Genomic DNA, 25,888 nt, shown 5'->3' with positions numbered 1-25,888 from the left:
CTTTTTTTTCTTCAGAGTTAGATTAGCAATATGATAAAGCACTCAATTTTGTCACACAAGCATTGTGTGTCAACTCCCTGTGAATACAAATGTGACATTTAGCAGACTCTTGTCTTTGCCCCTACTGCAATTTCCTTTCTCATTCCTTTCAGATGAAATCCCAAAGATTAGTATAACAAGTGATAATCTGGAATCCAAATTTTAAAAAACATAGTGATTTTTTTTTTTTTGTGAATTTAGTGTTTATAGTTCTGGAAACACCCCACAATTAAGACCTGAAAATCCCTGCCACCAGACACATGCCTCTTTCAATCAAAAATTGCCACATGTTGGAATCTATAGTATACTAATCTATACACTACATTTCACACAAGTGGCAGACTGACAAAACTCCATCTTGCCAAACAAATATTTTAGAGTATAAACGTGCCATTCACAAAACTGCAGTTAATTTTTTTTTTTTCTTTTTTTTTTTTTAAATTTAGTCGTCGCCAATTATTTTTACCCCGGTTTTCACCCCAATTTAGCATGCCCAATTATTATCTGTATCCCCGGCTCACCGCTCGCAACCCCCCCGCCGACTCAGGAAACGGAGGCTGAAACACGCGTCCTCCGAAACGTGCTCCTTCCAAGCCGTCATTTTTCGCACTGCAGATCCACAGCAATGCTACCAGACCTATAGTGCCGGAGGACAACACAGATCTGGCGGCTCCGCTGCAGAGCCACAGGCGCCCTATCGGCCACAGGGGTCGCTGATGCGCGGTGAGCCGTGGATTCCCCTGCCAACCTAAGCCCTCCCTACCCGGGCAGCGCTCAGCCAATTGTGCGCCGCCCCCTAGGAACTCTCGGTCACGGTCAGCTGTGACATAGCCTGGATTCGAACCAGCGATCTCCAGGCTATAGGGCACATCCTGCGAGGAGCGCCTTTACTGGATGCACCACTCGGGAGCCCCCTCACAAAACTGCAGTTCATGCTCCCAGCTCGTGGTGTCACAGTACACCTGCTAGTTCTGAGACATGAATTCTTATCTCTCTTGTCGGTTGTGTCTACACATTTTATTATCCACATGCCAGATGTTAATAATTTATTTTGGTAAAACGGCAGGTGTTGCTGGGATAGAGGTAAGTTTGGATATAAAATGACTGGTGTAACTCTTTTTTCATTCACCACGATTACCATCAAAATATTTATTTTAGGTCTTAGAAGTACAGTAATAAACAAACAAATAAATAAAATGATGATTATATATTTTTAATAATCTGACTTATATTGCAGTTCTCTAATACAAGTCAAATCTATTTTGATGGTTACTCTGGACTTTTACCACTTGAAACTGAGACAATCCATTTTCAGGACTTCAATTTACAGGAATAATTATTTTTAGAAATTCAATTTCGCCTCTTAATCAAGTCATAAAGTAATTAATTTGGCATGGTAATTATTTTTGCCCAAGTCCCTGGAACAAATATGTACATGATTTATGTTGTGATCACTGGATTATGTCACTTATGTAATGCATTTTAATTCGTGATTTTCAAAATAAACTAAACTAGAAACATTGTGGCAGCTTATCTTGTCATTTTTTCTCAATTGAGCAGCATGTACTGTAACAGCTGACTGAATATAATGCTTACAAAATATTATTTCTCCTTGTACACACAGCTAACAAGGATGCCTTTTGCAAAGCACACCGAGTATTGGTGACACAAGTTAGTTCCCTGCCTGCAAGTCAGTAGCAGAAAGATAGCTGCTTCACTTTCGGATGCAAATACATCAGTATACCTTTACACACATAATCCACATTCATAAGCAGGGTTGATAAGGGGCATATCCAAGTAATTAAAGAGAGGACCAGGAATATAAATATGTAACTGAGAAATTTTTGTTTTTGTTTTAAATGTATATGTCCCTGGGGACACCTTAAGAGCAGAATCTAAAGCCCACACTGGCATGCTCCACCTGGGTCAGAACCTACCCGGGTAGGAACCGGGGGTCACGCGGGTTGGGTTCGCGATTTTACACTGCTTTTGATAAAGCAGGGTTGACCTCAGGCGACAGAGGCAAGCACTCAAGCATTTACCCTCTTTTGAAAGACAAGCTAGGAACCGAAATAAATGAAATAAAATAAATGATATAAAAGCTGTCAAGCTGGCTAGCAGGGTTGTACATTGCAATTGCTCTCAGATTAAAACAAAACCAACAGACTAAGTAATGTTGACAATAATACCATCAGGGTGCAGAAGCAATTCTGAATGAAATACCATTTTAGGTTGTTTCTTACCATGGACAGTAATAGACCTTTACAGCTATAAAGCTCTGCATGCTGATATTTAAATAAATATTTAATTTAGCAAGGAATTATACACAGTCCTGCTATCACTGTATATTATTAAGCCTCCTAACTTGGTGCTTTCTCCTAAGGATCTAAACAATAAAAATTGGGGTTAGAACGGCATTTGAGAGTGACCCGATTGCGGATGCACACAGCTAGCAGATGATAAAGACCCCACACACAATGGAGCTGGAATTGAAGGCGGTGTGTTACAAACACTGCACCTTTTCAAATCCTAAAGCTGAACATGGATTCTGTCAAATGGAAGTGTGATGGAATGGATGAAAAACAGGATGAGCTGCAGCCTACATGACCTGCATGGAATGCTCTGGAACAGGTTAACCCCACAGCAGTGAATACCCAGGGCACCAACCGATAACCAGCACACACTTTCAGACTTAGCTATTCACATTTTTCTAATGAACTCATTGATGCCAACAGATTCCACCAACATTTGTCTTGCAATGTACAACGTACATACATCTTTACCATTACATTGGTTGAGGAATATGTTTGGCTTGACATTTGACCATCAAAATATTTTCCGGACCATTTATTTTAGGTCTTGGAAGTAACATTATATTGAAGCCATCACTGTGATCTAATGACTTGAACTAAATGATAAAAAGGTGACTTAAAAAGCAAATAATTAGACAAAAATAAAATAAAACATATGGGTTTCATGAACCTCCCTATTTTTTATGTAGTGACAACTTAGAAATAAATACTGATCTGCCTTTAAAACCCCCCATGTCTTTGGAGAAGTAACACTACTGATCCTTTATAATTTAAAGAGAAGCTACTTTACAGCACCTAACTCCTGGTGCACATAAACCATGAACTCTATAGATTCTTAATGCGTTATAACGTTAAATTACGAATGTAATCCTGGTTCCCTGAAAGAGAAGACGAACAACAACCAGTACTTCTGGGATATGCCTGCCACAGGTGAGGTATTTACTGAGCATTTTATGTCAGAGCTGCCGATAGGCCGCTCCGGTGATTGACGTCCTCGGAGTCACTCCACGAAGCTCACTTACTCTTTTGCATCCAATCCGCGAAAGCGACCGATGCGACTTTGCAAGGTTTGGTGGTCAGGGAACCAGGGTTACATCCGTAACCTAACATTCCCTTTCAATTCGAAGACGACCACCAACCAATATGCTCCGTCATGATTGGCGTGCTGGCCACTGCTCCTTCCCTCGACTTGGAACAGATCAACCAGTGGTCCAGGTAGTTCAACACCCTGATCCCCTGCAGCTGCAAGGGGGCCAAAACGGCATCCACGCACTTAGAGAACGTGTGGGGGGCTAAGGAGAGGCCGAATGGCAGCACGGAAAACTCAAAGACGCTTCCCTGAAAGTCGAAGCGGAGATATTTCCTGTGCGCGGGACGAATAGGGACGTGAAAATATGCATACTTTAAGTCCACTGTAGTAGAATGTGACAGTGTGTGACCATTTAAACACACACAACAACAGATGCTGCGGAGTTAGAAAGCAGACTACAAATCGCCAAGCGATGCAGGCTGTTGAAAAGAAAAAGAAAAATATAAAACAAAGCGCCGTTGCGCAGCATTTTAGCTCAGTCTCAGATGCAGAGTTTCTGATTCCGGGGAAGTGGTGCAGGGGAACTCCAGAAAAACTCGAGTGGGTGCTCTTTCACAGACTCAACCACAGCAACTGGAGAGGTTAATATACTTACCTTACCTACCTGATGTGAGAAACAGAGGAAGTGAGCTCCGTTGGTTCACTCGAGAGGCGGGACCGAGGACGTCACTCCCTGGAGGGGACCTATCGGCAGCTCTGACATAAAATGCTCAGTAAATACCTGACCTGTGGCAGGCATATCCAAAAAGTACTGGTTGGTGGTCCTCTTCGAATTGAAAGGGAACTGTTCCTGTGTCACATACACTTGTATCTCATACACGTATTCCTTATCTGTCAAATACAGTATATTAAATACACTACACATTAAACACACGCACACAGAGCAAATCAAATGGCGATTGCAATGCATGTATTATGTTGGGGTGTATACAACAAGCACTTCAAATGTGAATACTAATATTTGCCAAATGGTTGTATTCTGTTCCTGGTTTGCGCAGATTGTTAAACGCGACAGCAAGCGGGCTAGTAGTACAGTCAGAAATCGGACGTGATACATCTTCCAGGCAGCCACCTAGTTTTATAGCTAAGTTTTTTCTATTTATCCTTTAATAAGAAAAATACATTAATGTGAAAACACAATATATACCAAGTCACACATACTGTAGCTTACTGCTTGAGATGGCGATGCAAAAATAAAATCAGTTTCTAGTTTTGTTCACTGTGAACCATTAATACATTTAACCTGCAGACAAGAACAGTCTACGTATTGAAGAGTGTGTTTGCATTTATACACACAATATGAACAATACCGTTCCACAAACATAACACTCAAAATTAAACTAGAAAATGACACGACTGCCTGAAACATCATCACCTGTGATGCAATTAATTGCGTTAACACAGCCTTGAGATTACGTTCCTTCTCAAACACGATGAACATTTTCATTTTACTTTAATAATCATTCTTTGTTATTGTATTCTACAAAATAAATAATAATTATACGTGTATTTTATAATGAAATAAAAACGAGAGAGGTTCAACACAATAATCTTACCGCAGTGGATTCTGTGTTGGAGAGAACACTATAGGCTGCGCCACGATCAGTTTCCAAGCAAAAAGGAAATTCCGGATAAGCTGTTTTCAGTAAGAGATGCAGGTTTTTGAGACCGACTTGTAATTTATCAGAAAGGGTCAGGAAATCGTGTTTCGTTCCCTACTCTGCTGTCAAAATCGCCTTCCCTTTGCTTATATACGAGAGTCTTAGCCGCCTGGCGCTGTATTTCAGAGCAACATCCATCCAACACAGCGGCCCCGAAGCGCTCAGGAAATGCAAGCCTATATTACATGGCTCTGCAGTGTTGGTTAAAAAGAACCGTTTCCTGGTGGTAAATTTTGAGGAAATAAGAACTCAGACATACTTGAAGTGGGAGCTTAATATCAGCACTATCTCGTGTGTGTATTTCTTTATGGCTACATTTGTGGCTCGTTTCATTTATTTTTCATACATTGCCACAGTTTGAGAGTGTTGAGAACGTGTTTTGTACTGTTTGATCGTGGATCTCTCTCTCTCTCTCTCTCTCTCTCTCTCTCTCTCTCTCTCTCTCTCTTTTTGTTTTAGGTTTACATGCTAAGATTAAAACCAGTTGGATTCAGTAGATTTTAAAGTGGCCTCTGAGGACGCGGTGATGTAAATTACATAAATATAACTGCGAAACAAAACGTCTGTTAGTTATTGTTTGTTAGGATCTAAGAACAGTAAAACAAACCCTTGCATACTTCTAATATGTATTTTTCTTGTTTTGGCTTGGATAATTATACGTGTTTACATCAGCTGGCACTAGCTGTTCATATTACAGTACTGTCATTAGACCATAACTACAGGGTGCTTGTTTTTTCATTCAGCATATAACACTGCATCAGAACAAACAACACATCAAAAATATTCAGAAGATTCACTTTTCAAATTCATCAGTTTGGTCATTATGCCTGGATCCGTATTTATGTATTTATAAATACACAATCAATTGTACTTTACATTATCTATATACTTTTAAGTTGAATTTTATTTATAGCACAGTCTGGTGGCTGCAGATTGCATTTGCGCTAGTTTTTTTTTGTTTTTTTGTTTTTAAAAAGAATTGCAGTTACTCTAAAAAGGGATGCGAAATCACTGTTTCATTAATTTACCTGCAAAATAAAAATCACTATTGCCAAAAAATACATTGTGAGGGTTTACTGCTATGGTATTTGCTATTTGTAAAGCTTAATATTACTACTGTTTTTCAGGTGAAATGCTTGGAAACTGAGGGACCCAGGGAATGGACACCACAACTGCTATGACAAACTGAGAACCGTGTTAGGGCCACCGTATGTAATGCATTGCATCAGGATAGTTAGGCTGCAGGCCTGTCTTATCTAGTGCTTGTAGTCAGGGCTGAAATAATTTCAGCAACAGGTCTAAGCTGCGGTACAGGTGTTACAATATATACCCTACAGGTAGAGCGCAGTGCACTTGAATATACTTTTTATCAGGCAGGACAATGCATACAGTACTCACTGAATTTCAAGCTGAATAACTACTTGTCATACATGGAAAAGTAACACACCACTGGAATGCACTTTCTTACGTAACATTATGCAGTGATGGAGCATTCATTTGTTACCTTTCTGAAAAAGCAAATGACATGATTATGTAACACAGGTTTGCTCAGCAAGACTTAGAATGCAGAAAGCATTTGAAACATTTACTATTCTATAAAATGCTACCCTCTGGGTTAATTGCAAGAACACTAGCATAACAACATGTTTTTTTTTGGTATGCTATGTGGTGGCTTGGTGTGATTTTCACAGCACACTTTACAGTAACTAGCAAACTATTATTAGAATTGAATTTGCACAGCTTTTGGGACTCTGTTCACAAAGCTCTAACTCATTTCACACGTTTTTTGAAAGTTGTTTTTATGGCCAAGTTTGACATCCACTTCTTTAACAACAGTTTAATTTATAACTGTATTTTGTTTATTTTTATTTTTATTTATTTTTTTTGTGGAAAAAACAATCAATGCCTGTTATTGAGTATTTTGTATCTAGAGTTTAACAGGACGAGACCTGCATTTTACTGTTATGATCAGTTTGAACTTGTCCACAGTCTAACTACAGTATACCACCCTTATCAGTTCCAACACTTTTATTACATCAAGGCAACAGCTGTTGAAATGTAAGGAATTATGTTAAGAAACACTAAAATAGACTAATAAATTCAATGCCAAACTTTTTTATACATATAATATCTTCAATCCTGTTGAAAAAGACTTCTAGTCAAAACGTGTGTCAGAGAATTAAATTAACATATCTTTTAAAGCAAGGTCTGAGTTTAATTGAATGGTATCAAATGTAGGCTGTCATTATAAATGAGTGAGCTATTTGTTTAGAAGTGAGGGGTGAGAGGCTTCTGAGACATGTGTAATGTGCTCTGAAGAGTTCAAATGAATTCTAATGAGCAAAATATTCCATTGTAAACAGGCTGAATAAAACCATGAAATGCACGCGACAACTACCTTGGCATTTGAGGAATTATTATTATTTGTTTATTTAGCAGACGCCTTTATCCAAGGCGACTTACAGAGACTAGGGTGTGTGAACTATGCATCAGATGCAGAGTCACTTACAACTACGTCTCACCCGAAAGACGGAGCACAGAAGGTTGAGAGAGGCTATTGGATTTACTGCTTCATTGCAGTTATTATATGCCACACCTTATGTTTAGTTTCCATGACTCCTTGGTGTTGCTTTGTAATTACTTATATGAAATTTATTGTCATGACGGTGACATTACCTAGACTATAGGAGGATGTGGTTCTACAGTCACAATCAACAAAACATCCAAAACATTGTGTGGGGCCTATAAAAGATTAATTTTATAAATATTTACTGGTAGGTGTTATTCATATTTGTCATGAAATCGATTTGATAATCTATGGAAACGAAGCTTGAAAGGTAGGTATTGGTTCTAAAAAAAATACAATTTTCACTCCTGTCCCAATCATTAAGGTGAAGTTAATATGTATTTTAGGCATGTAATTATAATCGGTCTTCATGGTTTTGTGCCAGAGAAATAGAGAGAGTGTAATATTGGAAAGGCTAAAAGGGAATTCATAAATGATGCTCTGCGCTTTATAAGCTTATCTAATGCCAAATTCCCTTTACTGTAAGTCTGATGCACCCGATTTGTGTTCAGATGTGGTGTACACGTTAAACACTCCTGTGATGTTAACTAATAAACAACAACTCACGCACCACTTGACACCTGACCGAAGTCCACGTTTAGACACTTTATTGCTGACACTCTTAGTCCAACGTTCAGTTTTTACAACTTCCTGGATTGAGAGTGGGCCGGGTCTAAAGTAGCTGAAAGATCTGGGCAGGTCAGGGGGACACGGCGGGCAGAAAGAAACTGGGAAAAGAAGCAGAGGCTTGACATTTTTTTATTTTTTTTTTTAAACTGGAGATTACATCCAAAACAGCAAAATGCCAACCATAAGAAAAACAATGATGTTCTTAGGAGGATCCCTGGCCAACGGTGGTTCCCTTATAATGATATGTGCTGTGCTGGCAACCAAAGAGTGGGTCAACAGTGTGATTACATGCGAGGGGTCGGCCAATCAGACTGGGTCCGTCACGCTTGAGTATGGGCTTTTTGAAGGCAAGGGGAAAAGCACCTTCTGCCCTAATATTGGGGTGGACATTAAGCCCTTCAAAGGTAATACATTTTCATTTGCCTTTTTATTTTCTTTTGCAGTGTCATTTGGTAATACTGGATGTTAAGAAATACTAAAAGAAAATTCAATGACAACGTCATTGAATTAACTTATTTTAGTATTTCTTGATTCCACACTATTGAGTGTTCAGTAGTTATGCATACTGCGAAATGTTAAACAATGGGGTTGTTCTCCTCCCTAGCTACAGTATATCATCTTCAACTTTAACACTTCATATAGATAGCTAGATAACCAAAATATATACATTTCTATGTCATGTCAACGAGACACAAAAGCATGAGGCCAAAGCTGTTAATGTTACAAAAAAGAGTGATCTTTCTACTAGTTTTATAGCATCTTCATGTAAGAGTGGTAATAATGGTGAATTGGTTATTATTATATATGTATGTATGTCAGTATGTATGTATGTTTGAATCTGATTATGACACTGTGATAAAGCAAAGACATTGCTTTCTGCTGTACAGCACAAGCAAAACCAAAACCACGTTTGTAAACTATTTCAAGAGTTTGTTTTATTATTGTGGAGGTTGTATTTAATGGCTATGACAGTAATATATGTTTTAACGAACAATTTTTGAGTGTTAATTAATCCAAAATGTTTATAAGCATACGCTAGTCATTTTACATGTCTGTTTTGATTATATACTTGATTATATGAAAAGGGAAGAGCGGGTTAAGAGAGTACCATTAATAATTACATATTCAAAATTATTACCCAACATTTCAAAAACTAGTTTGAAAGAATTTACGTATACTTCATAATTCAGAAAAAATGAAGCTTTTAGAAGGCATGCGAATTTGGCTGGCATTTTAGTTCACAGTAAACATAAAGGGGTCATAGATACATTAAGGGAAACCTGTAAAGCTCGTGTAAAGTGTGCAAATATATTGATGCAGATAAAAGTGAAATCGCAAACAGTGAAAATAAATATTCAGTCTTAAAAAATCTGTCCTGCAAGGATAGCAACCTTGTATATGGTATATTTTGCATAAAATGTAATAAAATAAAATATGTAGGAGAGACAGGTACATCATTATATAAAATAATGCAGAACCACCAATCAAATCTAAGAAATAAAAAAGCAAACTTTACAAGGAAAAGACACACCATGGATGAGCTAAAGTTTGTGGTTTTAGAAAAAATGAAATTAGATAATGTACAGCATAGAAGAATAAAAGAAAATAAATGGATAAATAGAGTAGATACCATGATGCCTGAAAGTTTAAATAAAATGGAACAGTAGATTGTTACATCATTAGCTATATAGTGAATGACATCACAAAGACATTAGATTTAAAGAGAAATAAATGTGTGGTTACCATGGCATCAAAAGCCTATAAATACCTCCAATGTTTGTTTTCAAACATACTTTCCCTTGACAAAGGTATGTTAAATAACCCAAAACATATATAATTTTTATTTTTCAATAATCAACCGAGTGGTTAACAACTCATATGGTCTTACAGCCAATAGCAATCCTCCAGTCGACCAATGGGAAAAAACATCAAAACAAACAAATATCAAACAATTACAAAGAAATTAGAAGCAACATGCGCCAAAAGTAAATAGATTAAATCCTTAACAAGCAATAGTGGAAGAAATCAGACAATTGTGTAGATGTTTTATTTTCTAAACAAATACATATCAATTTTACAGCTGTGTAGCAATTAACTGTAAAACAAAGAATTCCCTACCATATAGTGTGCATTCACCAGCAGAAGATTATATTGGGGAAATGACCCGAGACACTGATGAACTGAATGAATAATGTTTGTCAGGTTCAAGTTGCAAGTCAAGACAGAAACATTTCACTGTTCTGTTTAATCCTATTGAAAGCAGAAGGCAGCACTGGATTTCACAGAACCCTTTTATTCCATCCAAATACAAATCTTTTCTCTGGTGTTCCAGGATTTTCTACCGTGTATTAAAACTGATCTTAACATATCTATTGGTAATAATATATTTATATAATGCGATATTTCCAGAAAACCCTTGAAAGCTGTTGATTAACTGTAATTCTCACATCTGAACCTTTTTCTTTCAAGTCCTGGAATCTCTGGAACACTTTGGTCCTTCTAAATCTCTACACATCACGGTTATAACCTGCCTGTGTCTCGGGCTTTTGGGTTCAATATGCAGCTTTGGAATCACTCTATATAACAGCTTCAGCAGCCCTTACGAAACATACCTGGGACCTATCGGTGTTTATGTCTGCAGTTCAGTAAGCGGTAAGCATGCCCAATGATGTTTATGTCATGCTCTACAGTTTAATGATCTCTTAAGATTGCTTAAACCCAAACTTATGTATTGTATTGGAACCTGAATTATTCATGTGTACCATATTAGTGTGCCCCACTGCAGCTGTCTGGTCTAAGAATGATTTCATTGGATGAGGTTAAATGTCTTTTACACTGCTGTCTACTCTTATTGGTAAATGAGCTAATTACAATGATGTCTGGTTAGTCCCACCCGAAACAGGCCGGGGTAGTGTGAGCATCTCAACACATCCTTCATGGACCAACCAAACTAGAAAGAAATGTGGTTATTACTGAAATCAAGAATCATGATCTTGGTAACTCTCTCAAATGAGAGATATTCAACAGAGCACAACCCATCAGGTGGTTCTAAAGACGTATATATGGTACATATACAAGTACTTAAAAGTGACAACTGCTAATCCTAAGAGACTGCCAACTGAGATTGCGTGCAGGCTGGTTTGATCTAAGAGAAAAATAACACCAAGGTCTTTAATAATTAATCTGGCGCTGTGCTTTGTTTTAGACAGTCATCCCTGCTGGCTGCAGTCTGTTTATTTGCTGGCTATTACTAATTCAGCCTACACACCCCTCACATCTACAGATATGTAATAACTGTGTCAGGAGTGCCTCCTCTTGGGCAATGGAGCTGCCAATGCAGATGTTGTGGAGAACACTCCCAGTAACAATGTGCCAGGGAGGGGATGAGAAGATGCTTATTTACCAACGTCAGCAACTGAAACACAATACTGATACATACAGCTCAAATTAAATGCTGAGTCGCAAAATACTTAGTATGAAGCAATACAGCTTTACAACTGAAACACTGTCATTACCACATATATAGGATGTGCGGCTATAACTGTGGATTGTCTATGAATCACCCCATTGCTGGAACTTCTTCGTCACCATAACAAATGATAGAAGTTGAGGTGTTGGGGGGGGGGGTTAGACACTCAGAAATGCCTGCAATTTATAAAAATCCAACATTGCTAAATTGCTTAAGGCATCTGATGTACTTTATGCACAATTGAATATAAAAACCATTTCCTCCTGTATCAACACAAGATGTTTAGCCTATTTCTTGGGGTGGTCATGGTTGGCCTTATGAAACTCAGAGCGCTTGTTTATTTGGACTGATCTCCACAGTGGAGGTCTCCTATAGTTCACATATATATTCACAGTTCTTATGGGGTTTGTACCTGCTTATGACTCCCTGCTGTAAACAGTGGCATGTGAATAGCATCAAACATTACACTTCTTCAGTCATATGTTACAGGTAGAGGATGGACACCACCTTCCTTCCTGGTACAGTCTTGCAACTGTCCAAAGTGACTGATTCCCCTGGACTAGTGCTTTTAGAGCCTGTATCCCATTTCCTCATCATCACCTCATGTCTGCAACACTTTCCGTTACACTTACATGCTTGTGCATGCTTATTATAGAACGTACATGTATTGAACAGAACTGTGAATACCAGAAACAGGCTAGCGCTTCTTCTGTATGTTGGACAAAAGGACTTTGTTAGAATCACACCATGAATTCATGTACATTATTATATAAGAATACCTTAGAAATCAAATGTTAGTTCATATCTAATTACATGTCAAGTAGCTGTAAACAATTTCAATGAAGTCATTGTTTATTTAAGATAAAGCACATCAGAATATTAATATTTGCAATGGATTTCCTCATAGTGGCTGACAGGTTAATAAAACTGATATCACACTTACTTACCCCTCTCGACTTGAGAGTGGGCTGCTTAGTTGAATGGTAAAACGTTCACTTTAAACTGTATGGTTTGCGGTATACGTCCAGTCCTTGCCTTTTCTGCTAAACTGAATGGGCTGAGATGCCAATTCAGTACAATATAAAACAACCTTATTCCAACATTTGCTCATATTGTTCATAATCTTGCAATAATCAACATTTTTTGTTTCTTTCAGCAATTTTCATTTTTTTCTCAATCGTTTTATTCGTGGTGAACACAGAGGTATATCATTTATCAGTAGAAATGGCTGACAACCAAATTGGGATCCAAAGTGTGATTCTGAGTGATGCCAAGAATTCAGTCGGATACTCGTACTACCTCATGATTCCTGCTTTTTTCTGCAACCTGTTTGCCATTATCATCGTCTACGTTTACCAGCACGCCAACTACACTCAGAGGAAGGAGCAGCAGAGACCCACGGAAGATGCCCCAAAAGACATCCTGATGTATTAATGGTACTTCTGCAGTTAAGACTTTTGCAAAGGGTTACAGTACCTCATAGCAATGTTCCCCAACAGAAAATAATTTAGATTCTTAGTAATCATTATGTTCTATTCATCGTGTCCTCTTTGTCTCTCTGTTTGTACCTGTTTAAACTGCCCTTGCGTGCACTTTCATTTTCCCTAAAGATGTTAGCTTCAGCCACACTACTCCAAAACATTTAAGACCTGGGGCAAAGTTAACTGTGGCTTTGACCTTTTTAAAGCCCTGTGGAACAATATCAAGATTGTCAAGTCCGCCTTTACTTCCGTCATGCTTGTTTTTATTCATTTACTGTTTATTATATTTACAGATGAGTTACAATAGTAAATGATCAAAGTGAAATTTGAATAAATGGTTACAAACTAAAAACATATCAAAGCAGCTCCATTGACTCAATAGAAAATCTTCTCCCAAGCTCTCTATATTGCACAACCCTTTCCACGCAGTGTGACGGATGTTCTTAGAAAATCAGTGGTTAAGTATCTTTGGCCCTGTCCACACTATGCATTTAAACCATATTAATTGCCTTTAAATCAGCTTAAAAGTGCTAAATACGGTTAGTGTTTACACTGTGCAGCGTTTAATACTGTATTCGAGAACACCTCGGGGTAGTCTCAAGTCCAGTTCTAAATTATATCCGAAGTGTGAACGCTGTAATACCGAACTACATTCTGTATCCTCCAATATCCCCAAATGCTTTCTGATATGTTTTGGCACGTGAAATCAAGGCACATTGATATCTGGAGCAATGAATTCACTCAAGGAGAACTTCAAAACGAACGAGAGTTCAAAACAAAACGCACACACTATGGTAAAATGTACCCAGTGTTTTTAAGAAACAAAGCTACAACATTTATGCTAAGAAGCGATATGTCTTCCATCGACACAGGCTCCATATTTGCTGGGTTGTAAACATAAAATCCAGTGCATGGTGGGATAATGTAATATTAAGCTGACAGTCCATTGCCCTGCTAGGAACTGTAACCGGGCTATTATAATAGTGTGTGTATGCATTAAGGCCGAAGGTACTTTAGTGTGGACGCTTTGAGCTGGATTAAATAAAGTGTTTTTGAGTATGGTTCTCTAATTGGTTATGTAGTGTGGATAGGGCCTTTGATGCAGGTGTATCGATAGAAACCAGCTTAAACGTGGACAGGTATATCATAACAGTGTCGGTCTGGTGTTGAACAGTGAGTTAGGACAGAAATGCTATCGTATTGGTATATATTCTAAACCGAAACACATTTTACCAGTATCATTCTATAAGTGTGAATAGGGTATTAAACCGCTTTCCTGCACAATACTGACATCCTTTGAAACGTTGTTCTGTGTCTAAGAATATGACAGCAGTTAATGCTTGTGTGACTTGTTTTGCATGCAGGATGAAGTGTTTTAATGTAACATTGCTGATGTGATTGAACTCTGGAGCTTGCCAGTCCATGGCAGAAAGTTAAAAGTTCCTAGACCCAATCTTGAAGCAACTGCAAAGGCAAAGCCACATTTTCAGAGACGAATACAACTTTTAAAAGAACAAAATTACTCAACAATACAAAAATAACTGAACTGCTTCTTCCTGCATAAGTCATGTATTTACAAGTGTATACGATTATAATTATGATTAGAAGAGTAAGACAACCTCTTGGAAAATGATCACCCAACAACCAAAACTTAAACGTGTGCTTTCAGATTAATGTGTTCAAATGAATTCTACAGTGGATCACCTGTGTCCTGCTTCCCAGTGTAAACATCATGTTCTCCATCGATATGCAATTCAAATTAAATATATTTATGATTTATTTTGTTCTGTTTTGGAGTGCTCAATACATAAATATAAAATTAATGGTTGCTTTTTAAATATTGGTTTTATAGTGATTACTATATATACTAATAATATATATATATAATGATTTCTAGCTAGAAATGTAATTAGGCTGGAAATGTAAATAATGGTAAATACTTCTATTGTGGGGCTCAAGAGCCATGTATTGGGCAGTTAGATCACTTCACAATTCGCATAGATCATTTATTCATTTAGTTGTGAAAGCATAGTGAAGCACAAACAAAAATATGTATGGTAAAGAAAACACAATAAAGCATGGTAAATTTGTAGAATAAGCATAGTAATCGCTTTTGCTTTTTGTCAGTGTATTAGTGTATCTAAAATACAGCTTCTTAAATAAAATTGATGATTTATTTGACTCAATACAGATACTTTTATTTTTGCACTATGTGGTCTGTCTGTAGTAGTGTTTGAAGAGGCGGTGGCATTTATTTTCTCAAGTAGAGAATTGAATTTGGCAAGGTGAACAAATGACATAACATGTTCAGTGTCATCCCAACACTGCTGGGTCTGTATTATACATTTTCTTCAAACCCAGCCGTGGTATCTCATGAATTATAGATCTGCTGAAATACCCAAAACTGGACACTCAGTGCTATCTGACAGGTCACTGTTAGTGTGGATCATTGTCTGCCTTTGGCTTGAGCGCTGAAGGGTACATCTTAATTATCATGAAAAATACCACACACTGAAGCCAGATGGACCCATTCATTAGTATATACAGCTTTGGAGGGGTGGGTTATGTACAAACTTGATTGTGTTTAGGGGGGGGGTGTAGGTTACTATACCACTTACTGGTTATTAAACTCTACACACGTTAATGCCATTAATCATGATGATTAGTTATTTGGGAGCATTCAAAAACAATTAATGTCTGCCCTGTGGAATAAGAAAATAAGATTATATTCGACTGAACAAATGATGTGAAGCTGCTTTCAGTTCATTGAATTAACTGTTTTTTTTTCAACAAGCTGTTTTCTTAATTTAGATTGAGTAACCATGCAATATAACAACAGCCCTGAGTAAAGTCCAGCTGGGATCGGTGACAGCTTATTTCTGAACATGAAATACTGCACACAGCTCAGCTGGTAGAGCCAGTCCTTCAACCTGCTGCACAGAACATTTTAGGTCCTTAAAAATGCCTGGCTCACTTATCATAACACTTTTCAAAACTATATATATATATATATATATATATATATATATATATATATATATATATATATATATATATATATATATATATATATATATATATATATATATATAATCATTTATTTTAAACTTTTTTTTTTTTTTTTTTAATACATTGAAGCACATACGTAATTACATTCCCATATATCTTAGATAAACACATCTCCAGCAGTGTTCTGTGGCTTGTTGCTGTTGTTTCTATCATACAGCAGGTGAAAGTCAAGAACTATGACACTTTTTGAAGCTGTCTTCTTTACCACAAGAGGGCAGCATTAGCTTTAGTGCCGGCTTGTGAATTACATTTTTACAGACGCTATTTCAATGGTGCCCTCTTCTGGCAAGCCTGTAACATTACAATCATACCTCGCAATCTGCAAGGTATGTACTGTACCTATAAGCACAGTCAGTACAAGAAGATACAAAGGCATGAACAAGATCCTCTTATGCGTTTTATATGGCTGGACCCTGGAGATATCACAAAGATTTAATGCAGCACAAGAGGCCTCTGAAAAATGAACTGCATTGCATGTATTTGTTAGGCCTGTAGGGTAAGTCCTAGATGTGGGTCTTCTTAGTTCTGTAAAGGAGAACCTTCCTATTACTAAGGGATGAGGCACAGTCAGGGGAAAATGAGCAATACCATGTTAGCATTCAAGTACTGTGTGCTACCATATCGGTAACACTGCTTTATTTCGTTAAAAAAAAAAAAAAAAAAAAATAATAATAATAATAATAATAATAATAATAATAATAATAAAGCAGTGCTGTGTCTGTTACCTCGTCTGTAAGGGAGTATCTGAAATGTCATTAAAATGATGTCTGTTTTCTGGGCCCCTGCCCAAGATGTGCCAAAATACTGTCCCTGTACTTTGCAGCAGATTCATGTATTTATAAACATCACACACAACTGCTTTTTTTTTTTTTTTTTAAGAAATCTCAAGAATTGAGTGTGGAGATACTAATGAGTTTGCAGTGACCAATCATGTTGTCATCACCATGACATTGTACTGTCCGAGTTTCTGTTTTCAGATCTTATCCGAGTTCTGTCAATCCCTACAGACAGTACATTCAAACGATAAGCTTCCTCCAGTCACAATAGGCAAGCCACAATTTGAACCCCAGTGAATCATGCCTGCTTATCCAAATCAATTCCTCACAGGATGTTTAATCCATGTCAATTCAGCACTCTCTTGAAGGATGACTCCACCCTCACTCTATGTATTCATTTACCCCTTCCATTACTTCTGCTTGTCTTCAGAAAGCTCAGACCATAACGCATGTGTTGAATTCTGAACTAATGCCACCGAACCTGGAATATCTTACAGCCATGTTTGAATTATACAGTAAAATACATAGGTATCTGTTTAATACATTCCCCATAGCTGAGCTTTCTGTTTACTTAATCAGAAAATAGACCTTTGTGTACATTCCCCAAAGGTGGTTTAAGCTGTATCGACTCAAACTGCCTCCCCAGTTGTCAGGCCAAATAATCATGGACCTGCTATTGCAGCAGTATGTGGTAATTAATGATATCTCTTAGCTGTTGTAGCTTGATAAATTAAAACTTTTCAAATGGTGTTTAGTTATACAGATAACATAATACAGAAAATATTTCAATGCAAGCTCACAACGTAGCAATATTCTTAAATAGCGGTATGTAGCAGTGGGATATTACACCTTTAAGCCATCGCTTTAAACGTGATAGAGATCTGGACCCTGAAGCTTCCTCGGCTGTGCTGTTGTACAGTGTGTAAAAGGCGGATTAGGGAGATGTGAGTGTTTTCCAATCCTCTGTTTCATCACCATGGAAGAGGTCTGTTTACGCAGCTTCCTCTAAACATCTTCATGCCTGGAGAGTTACCCTGCAGAGCTCCTCTTGATTGGATTACAGTGCCTTTGAAAATGAAACACTGCATACTGAAGTGACCCCTCTCTGGAATCATTGCTGTGGATGGCTTCTTAACTCCCCACCACAACAAAGTGAGGAGACCGGGGCCACAAGGCCTGCCATTTCAGGTACAGTACAAAAGGAAATAAGTCTTCAGATGAAACAAATACCCAATCCGTGAATGAACTGTCAGAAAGACGTGTGGTGACAGAATGACATCACTTGAACTGTATCTTTTTTTTGTTGAATTCACACAGGGGCACGGTCTAAACAATGATACTTTTATGTATAGAGGTATAGAACAGAGGGAATTACCAGTGATTACAGACCATTTCAGTGAGCTATGAATTCTAAGCAAAGCGAATTGTGGCCTTTTATGCTAAACCAGTAATCCTGGTAATTTGTGATACAGAGGGTCTAATTATATGGGAACGATGACAAAGAATATATTTTTTGGTTGTTGTTGCTTCCTTCAAGGGACATTTCTTAGCCCAATACACACACATTATATATATATATATATATATATATATATATATATATATATATATATATATATATAGATATAGATATAGAATGCCACGGGAGGGAGCCAGGATGTGGTTCACCTGGCACCAGTTTCAAGAATTGTTTTTAATCGTTAAATGGCTCAGCTGTCCGATTATAGTTAAACCTGAAAACAAGAAGTTTAGTTAGCGCTCCAAAACAGAGTTAGGTTTTGTTTTGTTTTAGTTCATTTGTCTTATTTCTGTAATTAATAAAAAGGCATGAAAGTGCTATTTAAAACTGCAAATTCTTGTGTCTGGGTCTGATTGTAAGGGGCTACAAACCTTAAAATTAGTGAAATCCTTCACATTTGGTGGCAGCGGTAACAAAGCCCTCCGGACCCAGCACAGTTTAAAAAAATGGAAATACAAGACCTGATTAAGAGGCTGCAGCAGTTAACTGCTGCACAGCGAGAGACAATGTGCTGGATGGAGGAAAGCCACCAGCAGTGGAGACAGGAGATGGGGTTGCCCACGTGGGAAACAGAGGTGCCTGAACCAGAGATGTCGGAGTTGCTGCAGGTGCTGGTGAGAGTGTAGTGGCTGGTACCAGAACGAGAGAGGCAGCTGACGGAGCGAGAGGGGCAGCCAACGGAACTTGAGGGAGGGTGGTTGTGTTTTGGGGGGTGGCCTTGGAATGGCCGGGTGTGTTTCACACAAGGGGGAGGATGAGTGAATAGGGGTAGAAAGGAGAAAAATTGTAGTCTAAGGAGGGAGCTGCAGGACTACAACCTCCAGAATGCCACGGGAGGGAGTCAGGATGGGGTTCACCTGGCTCCAGTCTGTAAACGTTATCACCTGCCTCCAAAGCACCTTTGACCATTATTCCATAGTCCAACTTCTGTATTATTGTGCATATTTTAGCCTTTTAGTCTTGTTCCCCTTCCTTAACAGAGGTATTCTTACTGCAACATATCCTTTAAGTCCTGATTTCAAGAGTGACCTTCCTACTGTTGATTTGATGGATGACGACACCTGTGCCTTCTGCCAATTCTGTTGTCAATTCAACGCTTGCCTTCTTTCTATTCCTTAAGAATATTATCTACAAGTATTGCCCATCCTTATTAGACAGCTTTTTGGGTCTTCCAGTCCTGGTTTTGTAAATTACAGATGATGTTTCTCTGTACTTGTTGATTATGCTTCGGATACCACACCTTGAAAATCGAGTGATGCGAGCTATTTCACTCAAAGTTTTTCCTTCTATATGAAGTCAAGGTTGTTGTAATAGTAGAAAATACTAGTGGAGGCTTTGAGTAAATTGTTGATGCTCATAATGCATCAGAGTAGAAAAATGCAACATGTCTAAGACTTTTGCACAGCAGTGTATATATGAGTGTATTTAGACCACTATCTCTGGGAAAACTATAGTAAAAGTTTACTAGATTACTATATTTCACAGATACTTTTGCACCAACAATAGTTTTACTATTGTATTTATTGGGAAATACAATTTGCTTCACTACAAGACAGTCCATAGAAAGGCCTTCCACAACAATGAAATAATGGTTCAGTTGAAAAAATAAATCACTTTCACCTAAGATAAATAACTTCCACCTAAGTGGCTATTCACTTTATTATGATTATCAGAGAAGAAAGAAAGTTGTAGGTTATACAGATACAAGTGTTTGAGTTGACAGATACGTGTGTTTGAGTTGAATTATAATAAAAAGGTTAAGTTTTTACTGAAATTAAGGTCAAGAAAACTGTGAAAATAGGATAGCATTATAACTGTTTTTATTTTTTCCTTCTGAGGCTAATAAACCAACAATTGTTGACAGCAACCCCCCCTCCCCTCCCCACAAACACCACCCTAAAAAAACAGCTGCCGTCGCCTCATCTCCTGTGAGTGTCTCGCTGCTTCCTCCTACTCTATCAGGAAAGAGCAATTAGGCCTGCCGCTCTCACAGGATGTTGTGGGGGAAAAGTCAACTGGTTTCCACAGATTCTTCTATCAACGGGTTTGGCAAGTGCCCTAATGCATCTGCCCAAGAGCTACAACTTAGGTTTCCTTCATGGGTGGCACTGCCTGAGAAGTAGCCATGCCTCTGGCCATGTTCCTCTTCTCACAGGTTCTGTCTGATTTCATCAGCAGGCTTTGACAGCCCCCTTCTCTCTTTAGCAGGAGAATAAACAGCACGAAGACATGACAAGCCCCGGCCCAGGAAACTTCTAGTTTCCTCGTTACGTTTGTTTGATGTACCTACGTATTTGATGTATGTATGCTATTTTGTAGAACCTTTTTATCATGCCTATAAAAGTAAAATGAAGAGATTCTCAGATGACATATACAGCAGACAGGGCTTAGGTGCTGTGGTTATATTATTATATTACCATCTGGAGATAGTGTGTCCTGTGCACAAAATCCCAACAGAAAATGAGTATAGATATAGGTTCTTGCTCTGAAAATACAAATGCTCAGAGGAGTTTTGAATCTTAACATATGCAACTACCATTATATGACGTTGAAGATATAGTAAATGTAAATGTAGAGACATGTTGAATTTAGTTATATATTTCCAGACTTACACAGGAGGAGATACTGAGGTACCAGGCTTTGATTTTAATTAGTTTTATTAAAACCAACCATCCATTGATAACCTTTGATATTCCTTAAAAAAATATATAAATTAATGTTTTAATCTTAAATAATTTTCTTAACCTTAACCTTTAAATAACCTTGTGATTGACTGTTGGGACAAAGGCTTGCTTTGTTCACGCACCTGCTGTACAGCACTTTCCTCGCCTCAATCACCCTGAAGTAAACATGCTTCCTGTGAAATCTATGCCAAATATGTTAAATAGTTCAGAAACAATACTATGCGACAGTTCAAGGTACTCCGAGGCAAAGGCAAAGCAATATCAATCTGTTATGTCCACAATGCTGAATTGGTGATATTATGCTCCTTCGTTTAAAACTCAAAGTATGGAATCAATTGCTACCATGGCAACAAGATTCCTATATGATCTTATGCTTCTTTACAGTTTTGGTTAACAAATATTGTTTGATTGCAGGAAGAATTGTGCACTACAAGTCAGGTGAGTTTAAAAGGGGAATTCTTTATTAGTCAGGGATACAAAGGGAGCTTGTAAAACTTCCAAACGAGAGATTTTGTCTGCTTGTTTTGCACTTGCGGTACATGGCACATCTGTGTTTTTTATTGTTTAACAGACAAAAAGAGCACTCATTGCCACAAGCAACTACTGCCAAGAAAGAAACAAAAACAAATTGATTACCCTAACCAAAGCAGCAGTACCTAGAAGTAAGACCTTTCAAAATTCAAGTATGGGACATTCTCCACTATAGGGCTACATAAGTGGTCAAAAGTCTGCCAAAGTAACTTCTGTTTATAAAGAAAACAATTTTTAACTAAGAAGCAAAGTCTGGAATAAAATACGCCACAAATAGTAAGAAAACACATTAATATGTTGTAGATGGTCAAAATTGTTTTACGTTTATGCATTCCTTCAAGTTAAGGATGCGTCGCACCATAAAACATGGAATGGATGACAAAAGGAAAACAACCTTTTTTCTGCCACATGTCTGTGTGGCTGTTGCCTGTAACTGTGTTATTGCAACCCTGCTGCTTTTGCCATGAGGGGGCCACTGTACACATGGGGGCTCTGAAAATATAAATAAATAAAAAGGGAAATTAAGGAAATCATGCCATATCTTTTGAATATACAAGCAATGTACAGTTAATATATTATGCATACAGAAGCATTGCTATCCAAAACAATAACTCAGTGTTTTGATAGATAATGGACTCTAGCAGCACTTAAGTTTATCAAGCTAATTACAAGCACACTTACTGAAAATGTATGTTAACATGAACTGAGAAATAGATTTGGTGTATGGGAACGTTTCTATGATACTGAGATCTGTGACCTTTATACAGTTACCTATTCTAAGTTTAATTAATAGCATGTTTAATATCAGTTATTTGATTTCTTTGGAGGTGCTCCACCCCAACACTCAGTCACGCACTCACTCACTCACTCACACAAACTGGCACAAACTGTTTTCATACCAGAGAAACCCCATGGCTGTAATGGACACTTAATCACACAGAGCAAAATAAAAGATCATTTCTAAACACCCATCCTCCCAGATTAGTGACACCACTCTTATGAAGTGAACCGGCGGAGGCAGTGAATTTAAATGACAATTGTAGTGTTCCTTTTACGTTTACATTGTCAACAAAGGCTGAATAAAATGCAAATATCCCACTAATCTCTTCCTCTTTTCCTCTTCACTTCAGTTGAAGATAACACCAGGATTAGACAGACCTAAAGGGGATTTCTGCCCTGGGTGTTTGATGGGATTTGAAGGGGACACCTTTGTACCTTCTAAAATCCACTTCCATTGCTTGAAATGGAGCTGTGTGCATGTGATAAACGTTTTTTGTGACAGGAAATTTACAACAACCTGAAGTGATACCACAAGAGGCTTTAAGCAGACATGCTTCTTCTAGTAAAATGATTAGCAAGCACATTGAGAGATCGTGGTTCAAAATGTGTCTGACAATACTTTACCAGCCAAGTCATTTGAAGCTATTAGAAGTCTAATTGCCATATCCATTAAATTACACGTCATGTCAACTGGATTGACTCAGTGATTGCACAGAGACCACCATCATTGATATCAACTAATGAGTAGAACATTATAATATCTTCCCACTTTCAATTACAAATGTGCCTCTTTTGTATTAGCCAGTGCCATCCAGAGTTGAGATTTACATAATAAAATACAAGCTGGAGTTAAGGGGGGAAGGGGGGTGTATAATACTGAGGATTTTTTTGGTTGTTACGAAAAAAAAATGCACATTGATTTACCATCTGTACTGATCATCCATACTAATGGTTGATTAAGACCTACTGCACATACTAGTATGTACAAGGTTCCATACTAGCCCATACAAATGGGATGCTATTCCTTGATAATGTTGCATTCAATGACAATCACACGTAAAGATTCAGGGTATACGTCAGCCCACTGTCATATAACTTTCCAATCACTAAATGAAATGTCATGCCTGTGCACCTATTTTACAAATGTCCCCAGAATAATAACAGATTTAACTTTTAAGATGTTTGCAGTCATTCTGAGTAGTTCTTATTGCAGTTACTCAGATATTATGTGCAGGTGTTTTCATCTGGGTTCAGGAGTTGCTCTTTCATTCTAGTTGCCTGCCATAGAAATGTGTATCTTAGGCTATAGAGTCAGCACTAGCACAGCAATACTCTAGAAAGTGCTGGTGTCTACGAACATAAAGACATTTTGGCTGATCTAGCCAACTTCACATATGTCTACAGTATGACAGGCAACTTGAAGTCAAGAGCAGCTCCTAAACACATAGTCAACACATCTTTTCAAATAATAGAAAGAAACACTGGTTATTGGGTCTATTTATACTGTACCAGAAGACTATTATGATAACTAATTATCACACATGTAAAAAACAAGAAATGATAATAAATTGGCTTTGACGGGACATTTTTGTACTACAAATTGTTTCTGAGTCAGAAAGAAAGGCGAGTAACTAACAGATGGTGTGTAGGGTTCATGGCAATCATCATACATTACGTGTAGTATGTGATGTTTTTGACAACTAAAATGGTAAAATTGCACACCTTAGGTGTGAGTCTCTGCTTTGGCCCCAGGTCTCATCCCACCCTGCACAGCAATCACTGCATTCTTCCTCAAGCTTCCAGAGCACACAGTGCCAAACCTGTGTGGCGAGGACAGTTTTGATTGCTGTGGACCCCAGACTCAGAACCAGAGTGGTCAGGCTGCATTCAAGTGCTGTGCCTGTTACTTTGAACCTTCAATTGTTCTCTAAGAGTCTCCAACAGGGTCAAATGCTATCTCAGAAATAACTGGACTTGTGTAACTTGTATTGTATTGCATTGCAATCTGAACAAAGGATAAACCTGCTGCCTGTTGTTGTCCTTCTAAAGTTTCTTAAATCTCAAGAGGACTTTCCTGGTTTAATAGTCTCCCCTTTTTTCAATGTAATTATAAAAGACATACCTGTCGTCCTCCCAGGACAGCAGTACATTTCATTTTAAAACAACGCCTTCACAATACAAAAATCATGGGTTAACAAAATGTTCAGCTCAACCAAAATAACCAGTTTTCAACTCAGTCCAGAAATGACAAATAACTAACCTAGGGGGTCATTTGATCAGCCTATAACCGGGATAAGCCACATATAAAAAACAATTACAGCATTACACATCATCCCACACCGTCAACCATCTATCAGGGATTATCATTAAAAATAAGCAGTTCATGCAATCCAGGGGCATTCTCTGGTATATATACATTCCAGCTGTGGCTTATCTCAGCAGAGTATAGATTTATATCAAATCAATACCGCAAACACTGCAAAGAGAATGCAGTTTGAATGACAACACTGGTGGGGAGGTCCCTAATGTCCTGTCATGTTTAATGTGGATTGATAGAATCATTATATCTAATTGCACTAAGCAATAACTCTCAATAAATATAGGAATAAATGTTTGGACCAAGACTTCTGCAATCGTACATTTGCATTTAAGATGCTAAGATGAAGATCCTGTCATGATCTTTGTTGATGACATGAATCGGATGTCAGGTTATTGAGATGGGATTTTACTGTCCTGAACTATCCATATAAACTGGCCACCCAGTGTTTAATTCTTTCTACTGAAGCAATAGAACAGCTCACATTACTGGGAGCCACATTTAACAAAATGACTTAATTCCATAACCTTCCATTACAAAGTCTTTTCAACATTGGTGGTCACTTTAACCAAAACAGATTTCACAGGACCTTTTATTATTATTATTATTATTATTATTATTTATTTCTTAGCAGACGCCCTTATCCAGGGCGACTTACAATCGCAAGCAAATACAAATACATTCAAGTGTTACAATATAAGTCATACAATAAGAACAAGAAATACAATAATTCTCAAGTGTGACAAACCACAATTCAATAATACAGCAGATAATAGTGAAAGTTACATCAGGATATGATTAAGTAGTGATAGTTACATCAGGATATGATTAAGTACAAAATACTACAGATTAAACACTTGGGAGATTACAATATTCTGAGGTACAGGATTAAATGCAGTAAAATAGGGGGCAGATAAGAGCAAAATAAAGCATATTTAAATGAAGGGTGATAGTGTCCCAGGAT

General features: G+C 37.7%; 2 protein-coding genes across 4 annotated transcripts in view; one reads left to right on the top strand and one right to left on the bottom strand.

The window, feature by feature from the left end:
- Positions 1-5,295, bottom strand: part of LOC117418159 (receptor-type tyrosine-protein phosphatase epsilon-like) — a 55,506-nt gene extending 50,211 nt beyond the window's left edge. For 2 of the 3 annotated variants that reach the window (XM_034030798.3, XM_058985205.1), the window contains exon 1: positions 4,998-5,295. The gene's annotated coding sequence lies outside the window, so the exon portion shown is untranslated. The remainder of the gene's footprint in view (positions 1-4,997) is intronic. The other variant, XM_034030802.3, reaches the window with a different exon arrangement.
- Positions 5,296-8,319: 3,024 nt separating this feature from the next.
- LOC117417844 (clarin-3-like) lies at positions 8,320-15,434 on the top strand. The gene is made up of 3 exons (XM_034030221.3): positions 8,320-8,702; positions 10,768-10,950; positions 12,924-15,434. Exons 1-3 carry the CDS (start codon positions 8,471-8,473, stop codon positions 13,199-13,201), a joined length of 693 nt encoding a protein of 230 aa, XP_033886112.3. The 5' UTR covers positions 8,320-8,470; the 3' UTR covers positions 13,202-15,434.
- Positions 15,435-25,888: the final 10,454 nt, after the last annotated feature.

Source organism: Acipenser ruthenus, chromosome 13, assembly GCF_902713425.1.
Source record: "Acipenser ruthenus chromosome 13, fAciRut3.2 maternal haplotype, whole genome shotgun sequence".
NCBI classification, from domain to species: domain Eukaryota; kingdom Metazoa; phylum Chordata; class Actinopteri; order Acipenseriformes; family Acipenseridae; genus Acipenser; species Acipenser ruthenus.
The sequence above is the reverse complement of the archived record's forward strand: the minus strand, read 5'-3'. Positions and strand labels throughout refer to the sequence as shown.